Source organism: Thalassophryne amazonica, chromosome 14 (assembly GCF_902500255.1).
Source record: "Thalassophryne amazonica chromosome 14, fThaAma1.1, whole genome shotgun sequence".
NCBI lineage: Eukaryota > Metazoa > Chordata > Actinopteri > Batrachoidiformes > Batrachoididae > Thalassophryne > Thalassophryne amazonica.
The window spans coordinates 20,558,039-20,574,406 of NC_047116.1; the positions used below are offsets into that span (position 1 = coordinate 20,558,039).

Here is a 16,368-nt window from a genome sequence, read left to right on the forward strand (position 1 = left end):
GGTAAGATGGTGGAACCTAGTTTCTCAAACAAAGTGAACTCACGTCCTCTGGATGATATTATTTGAGCAGATTTTGTGGAAACTGGATCACAACATTTTGAGTAATCTGACTGACAAACAAATAGTTGACTTTGAAAATAAAACCTTCTTGTGTGCTGGTGGAAACGCTCACCTTTCCATCTCCTCTTGGGTTGGTGACCGTGGTCAGACTCCAGCTTCCTCTTTCTATCCAGCTTCCACGTTCTCTTCTGGGGTTTCTGGAGTTCCTCCTCGTTGGGCCTGACATCTGCAGGTGGCATGGGAGGAGGAAGATGATGAACAGGGTCATGTGACTTTTCCTTTTCATCGTCAACCACGTCAGTCTGCAGACATCTGTGGAGGATGTCCTCAGCTGAGGGCCTCAAGTCCTCCTAGAAAGAGAGAAGACCAAGATCGAGCACGAATGCAATGACCACTTTTTTTTTTAATCCTGTGAGATTCACAAAACCAAATGAGCAGGTGGAAGCTCAAATAAAATGTATTAAAAATGTCACTTTTCTACACAGTGATGATATCTGAGCCTCAACATGACAGAAGGTCATGATCTTTATCTTTATTTTCTGCACAACTTCTACAGACACACAGAAAGACATGACAGAAAACATCTGGACTCACACATCATGCAAATATGCTGTCAGATAAAAAAAAAAAAAAAAGAAAAATCTTCATCATTAATTCAGCCCACTACTTCAACATTTTAGCCATGTGGTGTGTTTATTTATGGTTGAGTTTTGAGGACCCCATTGGCTGGAGAAGGCCAAGTGGACACGCCCACATTTCACATGGCCACAAGCATTGCTGCATTTTAACGAACCAGCACTTGTACCTCTCAGCACATCCATCAGAGGACGGCCAAGAAAGATCAAACTCACAGAAAATGACAACAGTGAACGGTTGAAATAAGAGCAGAGCAGATGAATGAGTGACTCACCCTGATTTGCAGCATGTCCCTGATTAGGGAGTCCAGCTTGTCTGAATATCGGGACGGGATTCTTTTGAGCTCCCCACTGTTGATGTTGTCTGTCAGTTTTTTTGCTCCACCAGCAGCAAACGGATGCCTAAAGAGGAGAAATTAAAGACAAATTTATCAGCTTTTGTTTTCAACAAAGTCTGTAAAATCAGCTCAAGTGTATTTCAGAACTTACTTTAAGGCACACAGGTAGTAAATCAGACACCCCAGGGACCAGATGTCTGACTTCTCCTTGTAAACTTTGTCGTTAGTTTTTTCCTGGAAAAACAACAACAACAAAACGTTTACATGATGTGCACAATTTTGGGTGAGACTGTCCTCATTTTCAAGAAGACACTTTGTGTTGTAAATGTAACGTTTGAATTCTGTCATTTCTGAGAAAGAAATTCCAGACCAAGTGGACCTTCCTCAGCACGGATGTTAACCTGATGATGAAGGAACCTCAAACGTCTCCACCCACAGTCATGTTTAAAGGTGTAGATCAGGGGTCACCAACACTGTTGCTGGAGGTCACCAGCCCTGCATGTTTTCCATGTGTACCTGCAGCAGCCAGATGTTTCATCAAGTCTTGTGGTTCCTTGGTCCTGATTGTCCTGATTTAGTTCATCAGCAGTGGCTGGAGTAGGAAGAGTTGGAAAACATGCAGGGCAGGTCATCTCCAGGAGCAGGGTTGGTGGCTCCACGTGTAGATCATCCAATGGTGCAGAAATGACCACTGTGACTGAGGAAGATCCCTTTGTGCTCTGCATTGACCCGTACTTGTAAACCTCTGATATTTATCCTCACAAGAAGGTCGTTCAAAAAGAAAGAGAAAAGAACACTGACTTACTGGAGACATGTACCGCCGACTCCCAACTTTTGAATGTGCAAAGTGGTACTTGGTGGGAAGGATCTCTGCCAGCCCAAAATCACCCATCTTCACGGTGAGGTTCTGGTGGAGGAAAACATTTGCTGGCTTCAGGTCCTGGTGCAGCACAACACTCCCATCAGGACGACTGTGGCAGTGCTTCAGCGCTGAGGCAAGTTCCTCCAAAACCTGAAAAATGAATTCTTCTTCGATAGAACTCCTGTTGGGACAAAGAGACCGTTAATACTGCAGACACGGCTACAAAGCACAGAATAAAACTCTCATGACATGATGGTATGTGTGATGAAAGGATCCCAAGACAAAGCAAGGATCACGGAGTTACCCTTTCTTGATGGCACGTTTGATGAGGTGAGACAGATCACCATGCTCACAGTACTCCATCACAATGTAGAACTCCTTCTTATTCTTGTCTACAAAGTGATCGTAATACTGTACGACGTTTGGGTGGTTGAGCATCTTCAGGAGTGCCACCTCTTGGAGGAGGCTGTTGATTTGATGGGTGGCCATGTCCCTGAAGCTCACCACCTTGCAAGCCAGGATCTACAGATACAAATAGGTTTATTAAAGACAGTAAAAGTCAAATCATTTCCACAATGATCCCAGTTGAGTGGGAAACTGTGTCCAAACTTTGTCTGTTAAGTTTGATTTACGCTTCTCCGTCTCCGCAGCGACACAGAGTCCTCTGCATTCATTCTCTGAACCCATTTCCTTAGCCCAACGTGCACCTCCCAAAAATGGAAGCTACACATCAAAACGATGGAGAACACAAGGGCTGTGATTGGTCACTTTTCTAGTTTCACTCCTTCCTCTCCCATCAGATTTAAAATTTTTTGCAGCGCGCACGGCGATTACACCTCTGTCATGGCTCAAATAAAGAAAAGTTTGACAGAATAGTCCACAAATATAACCAATTTGACAACACAGAGTCAATTAGGAACAATTAGGAACACTGACAATGCAGAAGGAAAGAAAGTCTCTGCCTTTGTTCTTCACGTTGCGCCCCCTACTGAGGTGGTAAATTGCAGTACGACACCCACCAATGTGACGGAGAACTTGAAAAGGGTCACGCCCACCGTCAACGTCATTGCGTAGCCACGGAGTCACGGAGTAGAAGAAGCATAAATCAAGTTTTAGTTTAAGTGTAAAATATTGATTTAATAGAGAGCAGCAAGTAAACTTTAGAAAGGAGTTACATCTTTTGGATTGTTATTACATTGGGGATAAGAGCATTTTGTACTTTTTCCAGAAAAGACATCAGCTCTCTTCTTACCATCAATGTACACAGCTAAAAAAAAAAATAAATAAAACATTGACTGCTAAATCCACAAAATAAAAAGTTGACTTTGATAATGTTAAAATGCTAAACTGCTAAGAAATTTAGCTGATGCTTCCCTCAACTTTTATAATTTTAATCTAATTATTTGGAGGAGTAGATCCAAAATCAAGGATGATGTAAGCACATGGCTGTTAGCATGTCACACAGACAGCATTCATTAAGAAATATCAGATCATTTATGTTTAGCAACAACAAACATGGCTATATTATTCTGACAAACACCACCAGGATCCTCATGGATTATTTACTGTCCAGAAAGTGAATTTGGAGGTGCAAAAAGAGGAAGCAAAGATGAGGTTGCTAATGCTAATGCTAGCTAATGCAACAGAATGACCCCCACAAAACTTCACAAAAAATCACTTCTTCATGAATATAAAATCACTGGCCAACAAAGGGGAACAGCTGGAATTTACCACATGCAGAAAAAACATACAAGACTGCTGCTTTAGGATTATTAAACATGGTTAAACAAAGATGAGGTTGCTAATGCTAATGCTAGCTAATGCAACAGAATGACCCCCACAAAACTTCACAACAAATCACTTCTTCATGAATATAAAATCACTGGCCAACAAAGGGGAACAGCTGGAATTTACCACATGCAGAAAAAACATACAAGACTGCTGCTTTAGGATTATTAAACATGGTTAAACTCAACAATGCTGGGAGAGGCTAACAGCAGCTAACTGCTACAGCAGGAAATAAACACACAAAAACTAACTGCAAATGATCTAAAAACTCCAACATGTATAATATTAGGGTGTAAACACATTTTTGGCTCTTAAACGTCGTTCATTTATTTTTATCTTTTAAGGGAAGAAAAAAGTTTCAGTGTTACTTTTCCATCAGATATTCTTCTTTCTCGCATCTTCCAAAGGAGCCAGAACCAACTGTATCCAACGGTTGATATTTGCAAGCAGAAGACATTCTGATGCTCTGTTTCAACTGTTGACCTGCTCCTTCTGCAAACTGATCACTACTGAATGATATTTCTGAAAATGGTTCTGTTTTTTTTTTTTTCAGAACTTTTTTCAGCTGGCAGTTTCTTCAATCCTAACTGAAAGTGGCGCTGTAGCACTGGTACCACAGTCTTTTATACAAAGAGACTGGTAGCGTGTTTTTGAAAACATGGCTGTGATTGGTCCATCTGATATGTCGGCTGCTATTGGCTATCACGCCACGCTCTGTGATTGGCTGTGGCGTAACCGCCGGAAATGTAAGTTGTTTCCACTCCTCCAGAGACTGTGGTACCAGTGCTACGTTGTAAACAAAGGCTGCAGCCAATCAGAGAGCGGTGTGGCTCAGCCAATCAGCAAAATGTCAGAATCCTGACTAAAAGTCACGTGACCAAATAACCCAATACCGACTCCTTTGCATTGGCTGGAGGAGTGGAACCAACTTAATATGTCATCAAGCCAATATTCACTTTGTGATGTCAAAGGAGACAACCCAAAATGGCAGCCATCTTGGACAGTGGTGACCATTTTGGATCGTAGCTTACTTAAAAATGTTTTATAACTCCCATGGTATATATATATATATATATATATATATATATATATATATATATATATATATACACGAGGGCTGTCCATAAAGTATAGGTCCTTTTTATTTTTTTCAAAAACTATAACAACACGGAGGTGTTTTTCCTGTGCCGTCTTTCATTAAAAAAATCTCCTTTAACAGTGGAATATCCAGATAAAATGCTTAAACCGACTTCTTCTGAAACTTCTCTGTTCTCTCACGACGTCCTGGATCAATAGAGCTTGAAATGTGGAGGTTTTCAGCTTGAAATAGGCTGACGACGGCGCCTGGGACCGCTGCGCTACGTCTCGCTCCGTGGGAAGTCCTTAAAGCGACAGTATCACCTCAAAATCTCTCATCAGCCGTTAAAATTTTCACCGAAAACCAGCTTAATTTTTCAAACCGTGTCCACTTCGATGTGTCTCACAGGTTTAGAAAAAATTTTGATCAAACAAAGCGCCAGTCTCTCAGCAACTTCTCAGACAAAGGAATTCCGACGAGGGGCTGGACGACTCCTCCCACAAGGAGTGCTCACAGGCGGATGACGTCACCGACAGGCGTGGAAAAACTCACGCATGCGCACGAGGGTTCAAGCATGTCTGACGTAAAAACATATGAATGAAATCCATATAGTTTTTGAAAAAAAAAAAAAATATATATATATATATATATATATATATTTTTTTTTTTAGCTATGTTGCTTGTATGAAAATCTGACCAATCCTTCTGATATTCTATATTCTCATGTGTAGTTGTCTGTCCCACTGCTCTGCATGTTTTGTATCTCACCTGACTTCAACCACAGCTAATGAATGAAACACTTTATTTCTATAAGCACGAACGCCACAGTGTAGACACAATTTTCTGGCAGGTTTTAACAATAATAATGCACCATTGAAGTAAATGTGCATGGTGGAAAAGAATAAGCACAAGTCAGCCTAGGACTGGCCTCAAATTGGAAAAGCTGTTCCCAACCTTAGTGGGACTTCTGGCCCAGAGAGGAGGAAGCTGGTCTCACATAGTCTGGACAGTAGGAGCTGAGTGCAGCCGTAAGCAGACACTCAGGCACTCTGTCGGCAATAGATTCAAGATTTGGACTTTCATATCAGGTGTTGCTCTGGATTTGAGCTTTTCATTGAGAGGTTCCAGATTGAAGAGTGATGCCACTTTGGACGATATACAGTCCACATCTATATTTTCCCAAATGGAAAACAGACAAAACTGACAACAGCCTCATTGGATGCAAAGTCAGTAAGTGCCTGTCAAATTCTGACAAGATGTTCTGCACATGATCATCATAACGTGCACTCTTAGGCTCCACAGTCTTTGTCCTGGTGCTTAAGTTCTGTGTCCATGTGTGGAAAGTTCTGCAGGTCTCACTGTTGCAACCTGCTTGATAGCACATGTAATATGCTTTTAAACTTGCTTTCAAATCCAAAAGCTGTGCATATTCAGCATGGTTTGAACATTTCAGAAACCCTTTAATTTCAGGTTTAATTTCAGGTTTCAAAAAACCCACTCATTTGCCGTGGTGTCTGCTAAAAACTGGGTGCAAATAGGATAATTATAGCTAATAATTTGTCATTTCAATTATGTATCTGATATTTCAGGTGAAGGGAGATCATGTATTTATTAATTTATTTAATAAATCAATCTGTGCATTTAGGAAAAATGATCCTGGACAGATGATCAGCAGGCAGCTGGGATAATGTCTGCAGATCTAATAAGTTGATGCTGCTCAGGTTTAATACATCAGCATTTTAAATCTAGTTTTAAAATTAATCTGTAACAAGATCAATTCTGTGAGTTTGAAGTTTAAAATGTCAGATTGATTATTTGTGTGGTGACACAAAAATGACATAACTGAAAACATTAGTCAAGAGTTAGTAATATTTATTATTATTATTATTGTTGTTGTTGTTAATGTTATTATTATTATTATTCTACGACTAAAAGTACCTAATGGTTTTAGCTAGGTCAACATTTTTTCTCTATTGTCATCAGGACTGGAATGGATCAGTTGTTGTCCCATTCTGGAAAGGAAACGGTAATCACATGGACTGTAACAACTCCAGGCGTACCATATTATAATGCAACCCCATCAAATCCCTTCTAAACCCGCTACTGGGATGGAAGCTGTCTGCTCCAAAATATCAAAACACCAAATGCCTGACAACTGCAGGGTAATGGAGGTGACATCCCATCTTTAATTGGTCTTCCTAAATGACACTGAGATGGATCTGAGCCTGTTTTGTGAGTTTTCCGGTGTCGCAGACCGAATGGTCCGCCCCTAAAAATCAGTCCGCCTTTTGCGTTTGTGCATGTGTCATTTCGGACCACAGCAGCACATCTGAGAGTCTCTTCACCCAAAGCAATCAAATGGATTAATGGGATTATTAACCATCAGATGATAAAGGTAAAAACTCTTAAATACAGTGGTGGGCACAGATAACCAAAAAAATTAACTTCAATAACAGATAATCAGATAACTGAAAACTTATCTTCGATAAAGATAAAATGATAAACCACCCAAAAACATATCAGAAATTACAGATAACCAATAAATGCCAGTATTGTCTACTAACAAGCTGATTTTGAGTCTTAACACTGCGATTGCTTTTGGAAGCATCAAAAGCGACAACAGACCCAAACAATGAGTCAGCACTTCTGTCTTTCAGCATCCTGCCCCCTGTTGGAAACTCCAGTTTACTACATGGCTTCCACCACTAAAAGAAGCCAGAAAGCTCAACTCTGCCCAATTACCCCGCTGCCATCAGGCTGAGGTCTTGGAAAATAAAGCCCTGTTGACTTATGGTTTGGTGTATAAATAAAATGAATACTGATAGAATAACTCCATTAATGTCAATTCTGTCATTTGTGCAACGTTAAGATATAACATATATCTTTTAATGTTGAATAATGCACTAATTCTGAAGTTTTGTAACAAACACAGACAGATGGCATTCTGGGTAAAATGTGCCTCCGCTACACTGATTGGTTGATTAATTCTATGTAAACCAACACATTAATGTGAGGTGTGTCATGTGTTGGTGTTTACAGATAAATATGCTTTTGAAAATATGCCATTTTTTTATTTGTAAAAAAAACAGCCATTTTCAAAGAAAAAAATTCATTCTAAAGTCAGTTTTAAGCAGAAAGGAGGCCGTTTTAAGCAGAAAAGAGGCGAAATTCTGTGACGCTTTGAAATGTCCGACGCGCACTGAACGCATCAGCTGGCAGCTCATTTAGCCGCGGTGCTCTGATCGCTTCCGCTGCCTTTTATGATGAAATAATGCTGAGTTGGGAGGTGTTCAAATACTTATTTGCAGCAGTAACATACGAGGGCTGTCAATAAAGTACAGGTCCTTTTTATTTTTTTCAAAAACTATATGGATTTCATTCATATGTTTTTACGTCAGACATGCTTGAACCCTCGTGCGCATGCGTGAGTTTTTGCACGCCTGTCGGTGACGTCATTCGCCTGTGAGCACTCCTTGTGGGAGGAGTCGTCCAGCCCCTCGTCGGAATTCCTTTGTCTGAGAAGTTGCTGAGAGACTGGCGCGTTGTTTGATCAAAATTTTTTCTAAACCTGTGAGACACATCGAAGTGGACACGGTTTGAAAAATTAAGCTGGTTTTCGGTGAAAATTTTAACGGCTGATGAGAGATTTTGAGGTGATTCTGTCGCTTTAAGGACTTCCCACGGAGCGAGACGTCGTGCAGCGCTCTCAGGCGCCGTCGTCAGCCTGTTTCAAGCTGAAAACCTCCACATTTCAGGCTCTATTGATCCAGGACGTTGTGAGAGAACAGAGAAGTTTCAGAAGAAGTCGGTTTCAGCATTTTATCCGGATATTCCACTGTTAAAGGAGATTTTTTTAATGAAAGACGTGCAGACGGGTCCGCGCGTCGGGACGCAGCCGGCGCGGTGCGGCGGCACAGGAAAAACACCTCTGTTGGAAGCCTTATAATAATATAAATTAGCTGTACCCCAATTAGCAGCTGCTGAAGTACGCTTCCTGACAGCTTGATGGAACCAATTTTTGATTGATGTGTTTTAGTAAAAGGTTTGTAGCTGAAACATTCCTGTATTGCTGGTTAGCTTGAGGTCTTGTAAACCACCTCAGAGGTATTATCTGGTTACAAAAACAAGGTATTTTGATTTAAAAGCATGTACTTCTGGCTAAATTTAATAACATATAAGAAAAATATGAGATATATTAATTAATACAGCATTCTGGGAGAATGTTCCGCCATTGTAGATTTATATATTTATTTACCGTAATTATTTTTGTGCAACCAACGTACCTCACAGTGCCATCATTCGGAATGGTCTGCATGTATCACTCAGAATTTATCTTGGCCATACTGAGCTCATGGCAAAGCTACTACTAGTCTCTTATTACTGTAAAACACCTTCTTTGATTGAACATGAATGATAACTGGTCAATAAACCTTTATCTCTTGAATATAATATTACAAATATGGCAAATAGATGTTCTTTGTTTGAATGATTGTGCATATGGTTTGTACAGTAGTGTTCAGAATAATAGTAGTGCTATGTGACTAAAAAGATTAATCCAGGTTTTCAGTATATTTCTTATTGTTACATGGGAAACAAGGTACCAGTAGATTCAGTAGATTCTCACAAATCCAACAAGACCAAGCATTCATGATATGCACACTCTTAAGGCTATGAAATTGGGCTATTAGTAAAAAAAAAAGTAGAAAAGAGGGTGTTCACAATAATAGTAGTGAGGCATTCAGTCAGTGAGTTCATCAATTTTGTGGAACAAACAGGTGTGAATCAGGTGTCCCCTATTTAAGGATGAAGCCAGCACCTGTTGAACATGCTTTTCTCTTTGAAAGCCTGAGGAAAATGGGACGTTCAAGACATTATTCAGAAGAACAGCGTAGTTTGATTAAAAAGTTGATTGGAGAGGGGAAAACTTATATGCAGGTGCAAAAATTTATAGGCTGTTCATCTACAATGATCTCCAATGCTTTAAAATGGACAAAAAAAAAAGACACATGGAAGAAAACGGAAAAAAACATCAAAATGGATAGAAGAATAACCAGAATGGCAAAGGCTCACCCATTGATCAGCTCCAGGATGATCAAAGACAGTCTGGAGTTACCTGTAAGTGCTGTGACAGTTAGAAGACGCCTGTGTGAAGCTAATTTATTTGCAAGAATCCCCCGCAAAGTCCCTCTGTTAAATAAAAGACATGTGCAGAAGAGGTTACAATTTGCCAAAGAACACATCAACTGGCCTAAAGAGAAATGGAGGAATATTTTGTGGACTGATGAGAGTAAAATTGTTCTTTTTGGGTCCAAGGGCCACAGACAGTTTGTGAGACGACCCCCAAACTCTGAATTCAAGCCACAGTTCACAGTGAAGACAGTGAAGCATGGTGGTGCAAGCATCATGATATGGGCATGTTTCTCCTACTATGGTGTTGGGCCTATATATCGCATACCAGGTATCATGGATCAATTTGGACATGTCAAAATACTTGAAGAGGTCATGTTGCCTTATGCTGAAGAGGACATGCCCTTGAAATGGGTGTTTCAATAAGACAATGACCCCAAGCACACTAGTAAACGAGCAAAATCTTGGTTCCAAACCAACAAAATGAATCCCTCGCAGATGTGAAGAAATCATGAAAAACTGTGGTTATACAACTAAATACTAGTTTAGTGATTCACAGGATTGCTAAAAAAGCAGTTTGAACATAATAGTTTTGAGTTTGCAGCGTCAACTGCAGATGCTACTATTATTGTGAACACCCCCTTTTCTACTTTTTTTTTTTTACTAAGAGCCCATTTTCATAGCCTTAAGAGTGTGCATATCATGGATGCTTGGTCTTGTTGGATTTGTGAGAATCTACTGAGTCTACTGGTACCGTGTTTCCCATGTAACAATAAGAAATATACTAAAAACCTGGATTAATCTTTTTAGTCACATAGTACTACTATTATTCTGAACACTACTGTATATGCTTGTGTGGTGTAACTGACAACAATGTTATAACATGATTTTATTTTAGGGCCAATAGTCGGTTATGATTATCTGTAGATGGTACACAGGTAATAATAATATAAAGGTAATATACTCTGCCAGGATAACATTTGGTCCCAGTCCAAACAGAGTTAAATACACTCTATTATAGAGTGAACGCAGCTCTACGTCTTGTCAAATCATGTTTTTCAACTCCAATAAGAGTCATTCACAGCATGGTAGAGATGATTTTACACTGTGATAGAACTCCCTTAGTACTGTGATAGAAGTGATTTTTTTTTTCTGTATTTGAATAAACAGATGCAAGCTCTTTGGAGGAAATTAACATCTAAAGGTTAGACTGAAGACTTGCTGCTATGTTTTACATAGATTTTTGTATATTTATTTTGCAACTTCCAGATAGAGTGACTTTTCCATGTGGAATAACATTTCTTCAAAAGCCATTCAGTTGCCAATTCAGCTGAGATCAGATTTTAATGTTCTGCTACAAGCCTATAAAATTGTTCATGGACTGGCGCCTCCCTACCTAGCTGATCTAATTAAACCTTATGTACCGGCCCGGGCTCTGTGTTCTCAGGGTGCAGGACTACTTTGTGTCCCTAAGGTGAATAAAGTCTTATCGTGCCCCTGTTCTGTGGAATGATCTCCCTGCATCAATAAAACAGTCAGATTCTGTCAAGACTTTCAAGTCCAGACTTAAGACGCACTTATTTTCCCTTTCATATGGCTAGCATACTGGTATAGTACAGTTCTGCGATTTTTAGTCTTTTAATTCATTTTATTAGAAAATGGAGTGTGCCGCAGCCTCAACTTTACCTAAATTCTGGGTCTTTTAGTGAAGCTTAGGGCTAGTGGCCGGCAATCACCTTAGTATTTCTTCTGTTTTTTCTTGTTGTCTGCTGATAAATTATAATGCATTTCTTGTCTTTCTGATGTCTGATTCTGTTTTTTTTTTTTTGTCTGTTTAAGGTGGGGCTCCAGAAATTGGTGCTGTATTTGTGCTGGTGACCCTCCTGTCCTGTGCACCAGCTGCATTTCCTGTATATTCCGTTTTGTGAATTGTTTTGTAATTTATGTTTGTATCATGGCCCAAGCAGAGGGTCACCCCTTTGAGTCTGGTCTGCTTGAGGTTTCTTCCTCAGAGGGACTTTTTCCTTACCACTGCTGCTCTGGGGGTTAGTAAGGTTAGACCTTACTTGTGTGAAGTGCCTTGAGGCAACTCTGTTGTGCTTTGGCGCTATATAATTGAAAATAAATTGAAGTTGAAAGTCAGTTAATTCATGCACCTGCATTTTCAATGAGCCTTATGGTAGCCTAATCAGAAAATTGGTGTTTTGGTTTTATGGGCTATTAAAATTTTATTGTCCAGTGCTGTAACGGTCACACATTTAGCAGAGAATATTAAAATTACACAATGTTTTTATTTATTTTAGCTTTTTTGAAAGATGCATGATGGGACGGGGCCTATGCTGTCTAAAGGAACAAATCAGATGAAGTCAGCGGCAAATAAAATATGACTGTACTGTACAGGAAACTACTACTAATAATTATCTTTTCAACTTGGACAGCTGGAACACTTCTGCCACAGCCCATCGGCCTGAATTATTCATTTTCATTTCCAGAACAGTGAGAATAATTAGGTCATTTATTCTTATGTCTGACACAAGCAGTTTCAGGTGTAAATTTTGCTTACAGCAGGAAAGTTTGCAGATGTACATTCAAAGCAATGTGCAATCTTGTGGGTGTTTAATGCAAAACTATATTTAAGTGTGAATCGTAACCAAAAACTACAACTTGTTTTCAGGAAGTTATCATCCAAAGCCTGGCAGGTTTGGAAAATGAAAGGATATATGTGACAACCAGAGACTCACAGTTTATCAAAGTATATTACACCGCTTCAAGCTTTTTTATTAAAAGAAAAGTAAACTAAAGAAATGCAATGACTTTCCTCCAGGGTTTCCAAGTATTACAATTTCATTTTGCAGCACCTCCGAATTTGTACCAACAAAGAGCTGATTTACTCAAGGCTTGCATGTAGAAAAATCTTGCACAAACTCCATAGCACCTGCATGGGCAACCTGATCTACCAACAGTGCACACTGAGGAATGTGTTTCAAACAGAGGTGGGACGAAGTCACTGTCAAGTCATTCTCAAGTCATCAATCTGCAAGTCTCAAGTCAGCTTGCAAACAATTGGTGGTCATTATGACTTGGGACTTGCTGATTAATGACTTGAGTGACTTGATCGTGATTTCGTCCCATCTCTGGTTTCAAATGCAAAAAAACAACACATATTGCCCATTTAAGATGTTTGCCGTAATGGGTTGTGTCTACCCAAGTGGGAAAAATACTGGGAGAAGGTGCAAATAGTTTAAAGTTAGCACATGTAATTTATCAAGCCCTAAAGAGGTTTAAAGGGCTCATAACAGCATGTGTATTTTCCATATTTAAAAGCAGGGTGCCAACTGTTGCACGATTAACATACATAAATCTGATTCACAGCAATTTTCCGTTAGCTGTTTGAGGTTTGCATGTCTTTATTTTCATTTAGTAATCTTTGTTAACAAACACCACAGTTAAATGTTAATTTATACTGACCTACTTTCAATGACAGGAAACCAGCATAGACTCACACTTTGTTTTTGTATGATATCGTCACAAAATACCTCACATTTTCGTAACCCAGTCAAGATTCAGTCACTATTTCTAAACCTAATCCTAAAACAAACCCCAATCTACCCCCCCCCCCCCCCCCAAAAAAAAAAAAAAAACTGTGATGCCATCATGAAATGTAACATTTTCGTAATGGTATCACAAACTATTAGATTAAATCACTTTTTGTGATGCCAACACAAAATTGGGAGATCAAGTTGCAAACTACACAGTCGCAGTCTACAGAAAATTAAATGTGACATTTAAATGTATCATTCTGTCACATCTGTTAATGTTAAGAGAGTACATTAAATTTAACACCGGATTTAGTACCCATGCTGTGAAAAGAACCTCTGTTGTGGGATCAACAGGTTAATAAGAATAATAACAACAAAATATGTTCAGGATGGACACTGAGTCTATTTAATGTAAAGTAACTTAAATTAATAAAATCCAAATCATCTTTTCCCATGGCAGCGGCGCATCTCCCATGAAATAGCAGACAAGCCATTTACAAGATGCATTCATTTTAGACTTAGTACATGTTCAATAAATAACATTTGTAGTTCAAATGTGCATGTTTCTCTTATCTTGCACATGCCTGCAATTTCATTTTGTGCTTATGTCATTAATTATTATTATTAGCAGTAATTCACCCATAAAAACATTCTCCAACACAATGCACAAAAAGACAAGCCCACACAATCTAGCACTCCTCCTTACACAGGATTAGTAAATCAGGCCCAAAGTGTTTTCCCTCAGACCTTAAAGCACCATGACAGAGGTTTTGCCGCCATCTAGTGTTGATGTCCCAAACTGCAATCAAACAAATAATTTAATCTTGCCTCTCCCTTATCAAGTGTGTGTGAGCTCATACAAGGGCAGATCTGAGGGAACGCCCCCCCCCCCCATTCATGAACCAAAAAATAAAAATGCCTGCTGAATGCTGTTTCTGAAGCCTCTATTCTGCAACAAGTGACTCTGCAAGACACATTTATGTCAAACAATGATTCAGCAAGGATGTTCACTTTTTTAGGCATAGACAATTCAAATGTTGTCTGTTACTTGTCATCAAAATGTCACAGCACATTAAGATTGTGCAGTACAAGATCAAATGAAGTTTCTTTGTGGTGTCATTTATGGTAAAATATGTTCCAAAAAGCAGGAAATGGCACCTAAAAATTTTAAAATTTCTACCCCAACCCTTTGTCACACCTTACTTCTTCACAAATCCCCCCCCCCCCCCTTTACAAAATTATGTCTCCTCCCCTGTGCTGATATACTTGATAAAGACATGCAGACTGACATACTGTGCACCAGAACCGGCCGGTGTCCTGCCTTCACTGCACATGATCAGAGCGCCACAGCAGCACGTCTGAGTCTGACTCTCTGAGTCTGATTCTGTCTACACCCAAAGTGATCAAAGGGAATAATGTGATTATTAACCATCAGATGACAAAGTAAAACCTCTTAAATCATTATAAAGTATGTTTTAAGCAAAAACGAGGTGATAATCGGTGAATCGTTGACGCTCCGAAATGACGCATGCGCGTGTGGTGCCCTGATCGCTTCCCCCGTCTTTTATTATGAAATTATGGTGAATTTATGTGGAAATGATTGTTGTACAAAAGCTTCAGATATCTGTCACTGAGATAGATGATGACTAGAGTGCAGTTTGAAGCAGAAACGAGGTGATAATCGGTGAACTGCAGCTGGCGCTCCGAAATAACGCATGCACAGTGAAGGCAGGGGGACCGATTTTACAGGGGGGACCGTTTGCTCGGCGACACGGGCATCATGAATATAAGTTACACTGTTGTTCTCAGAATATAAACAGTTTCAGACTGAAATATCACAGCTAGCAAGCTAGGCAGTGTTGCTATTGCTGTCTAGCCTTCAGAGAGGTTCAGAGATGTCTGCAAAGCTTAAGTTACTGAACGATAACGCACATACGATTCGTGAACTAGACACCACTAATCCTAATCTCATGTCTGTTGTCAACCGTACGATAGAAGCGTAACGTCCAAGTCCAACCTGTGTTCTTTTTGAGAACAACACTTACAGTGTGTTGGACGATTTGCAGTCTGAAACTTGGCGGCTTGATGTTGTAGAAAACTCTGTCATGTCATGTCATGATTATCTCCATTTCTGCTCACACTACCTTTGTTTCTTTCCTTGTTGGCTGGAAAGATGCTTTGCCACGATGATTTGCCCCCTTGTTGTAACTGTGTGTTACAGGTGAGGGCACGTGTAGCAGAACAATCATCATTTTAACTTGATTCTGAATGTTACCATTCCTGAGAATGTTAAACTCTGACTATAATTTGGGCAATGTTTCTGTGTAGGCTCTCAGTTGTCCAGGTGGTTTCCATAGTAGAGAAGCTTGAATCTTCGACTGGACTGGGTTGCTTGATGCGAGGACGTTTCGCTTCAAATCACAGAAGCTTCCTCAGCTAAAATTATTGCTCTGGTGGTCTGACTTCTATCTTGACTCTTGTAGAGAAGAATAAACAGAAGCCACAAAAGCTGGAGTTTTAAACCTAACCAGACCCCTCCTACTGAGAGGCAGACTGTTAAGGCTAGTGACTAAACAATAGCTAATTAGCACCTATTGTGCTCTAGTTAGCACCCTCCTAATGACAGGGCAGCTGTCCCTCCTAATGATGGAGCGGATGCCTCTCCTCATGGCTCTCTTGACGACTCTCCTGATGACGTGAATGACTCATTACCATGAAGAAAAGACTGAAACTGCTTTGACCTGAGTATCCCATTGTAAACAGGGGATAAAGCGTGTCTCAGACCCCTCCCCGGTTAAGGCTGAGTTTCAACTGTTTCACATAGAATGCCTCATTGACCCCTCTCTCAAACCATTTCTTCTCTCTGGCTAAGATTTTAACTTCCTGTCCTCAAACGTGTGGTTAGTGTCTTTAAGGTGGAGATGAACTGCAGATTGAGGTC

At 39.9% G+C, this 16,368-nt stretch overlaps 1 protein-coding gene across 1 annotated transcript; it reads right to left on the minus strand.

Annotated features, from left to right (window-relative positions):
* Positions 1-1,180: 1,180 nt before the first annotated feature.
* LOC117525341 (serine/threonine-protein kinase Nek2-like) lies at positions 1,181-2,962 on the minus strand. The gene is made up of 4 exons (XM_034187179.1): positions 2,915-2,962; positions 2,200-2,417; positions 1,839-2,076; positions 1,181-1,267 (listed from the first exon to the last, which is right to left on the minus strand). Exons 1-4 carry the CDS (start codon positions 2,960-2,962, stop codon positions 1,181-1,183), a joined length of 591 nt encoding a protein of 196 aa, XP_034043070.1.
* Positions 2,963-16,368: the final 13,406 nt, after the last annotated feature.

Excerpts from the sequence above, each read along its gene's own strand:
- LOC117525341 (XM_034187179.1), bottom strand. The coding sequence starts at position 2,962 with ATGACGTTGACGGTGGGCGTGACCCTTTTCAAGTTCTCCGTCACATTG. Across the intron at positions 2,418-2,914 it reads TCAAGTTCTCCGTCACATTG|ATCCTGGCTTGCAAGGTGGT; the intron begins GTGGGTGTCGTA and ends TTGTATCTGTAG. Across the intron at positions 1,268-1,838 it reads GTCGGCGGTACATGTCTCCA|GAAAAAACTAACGACAAAGT; the intron begins GTAAGTCAGTGT and ends TTGTTTTTCCAG.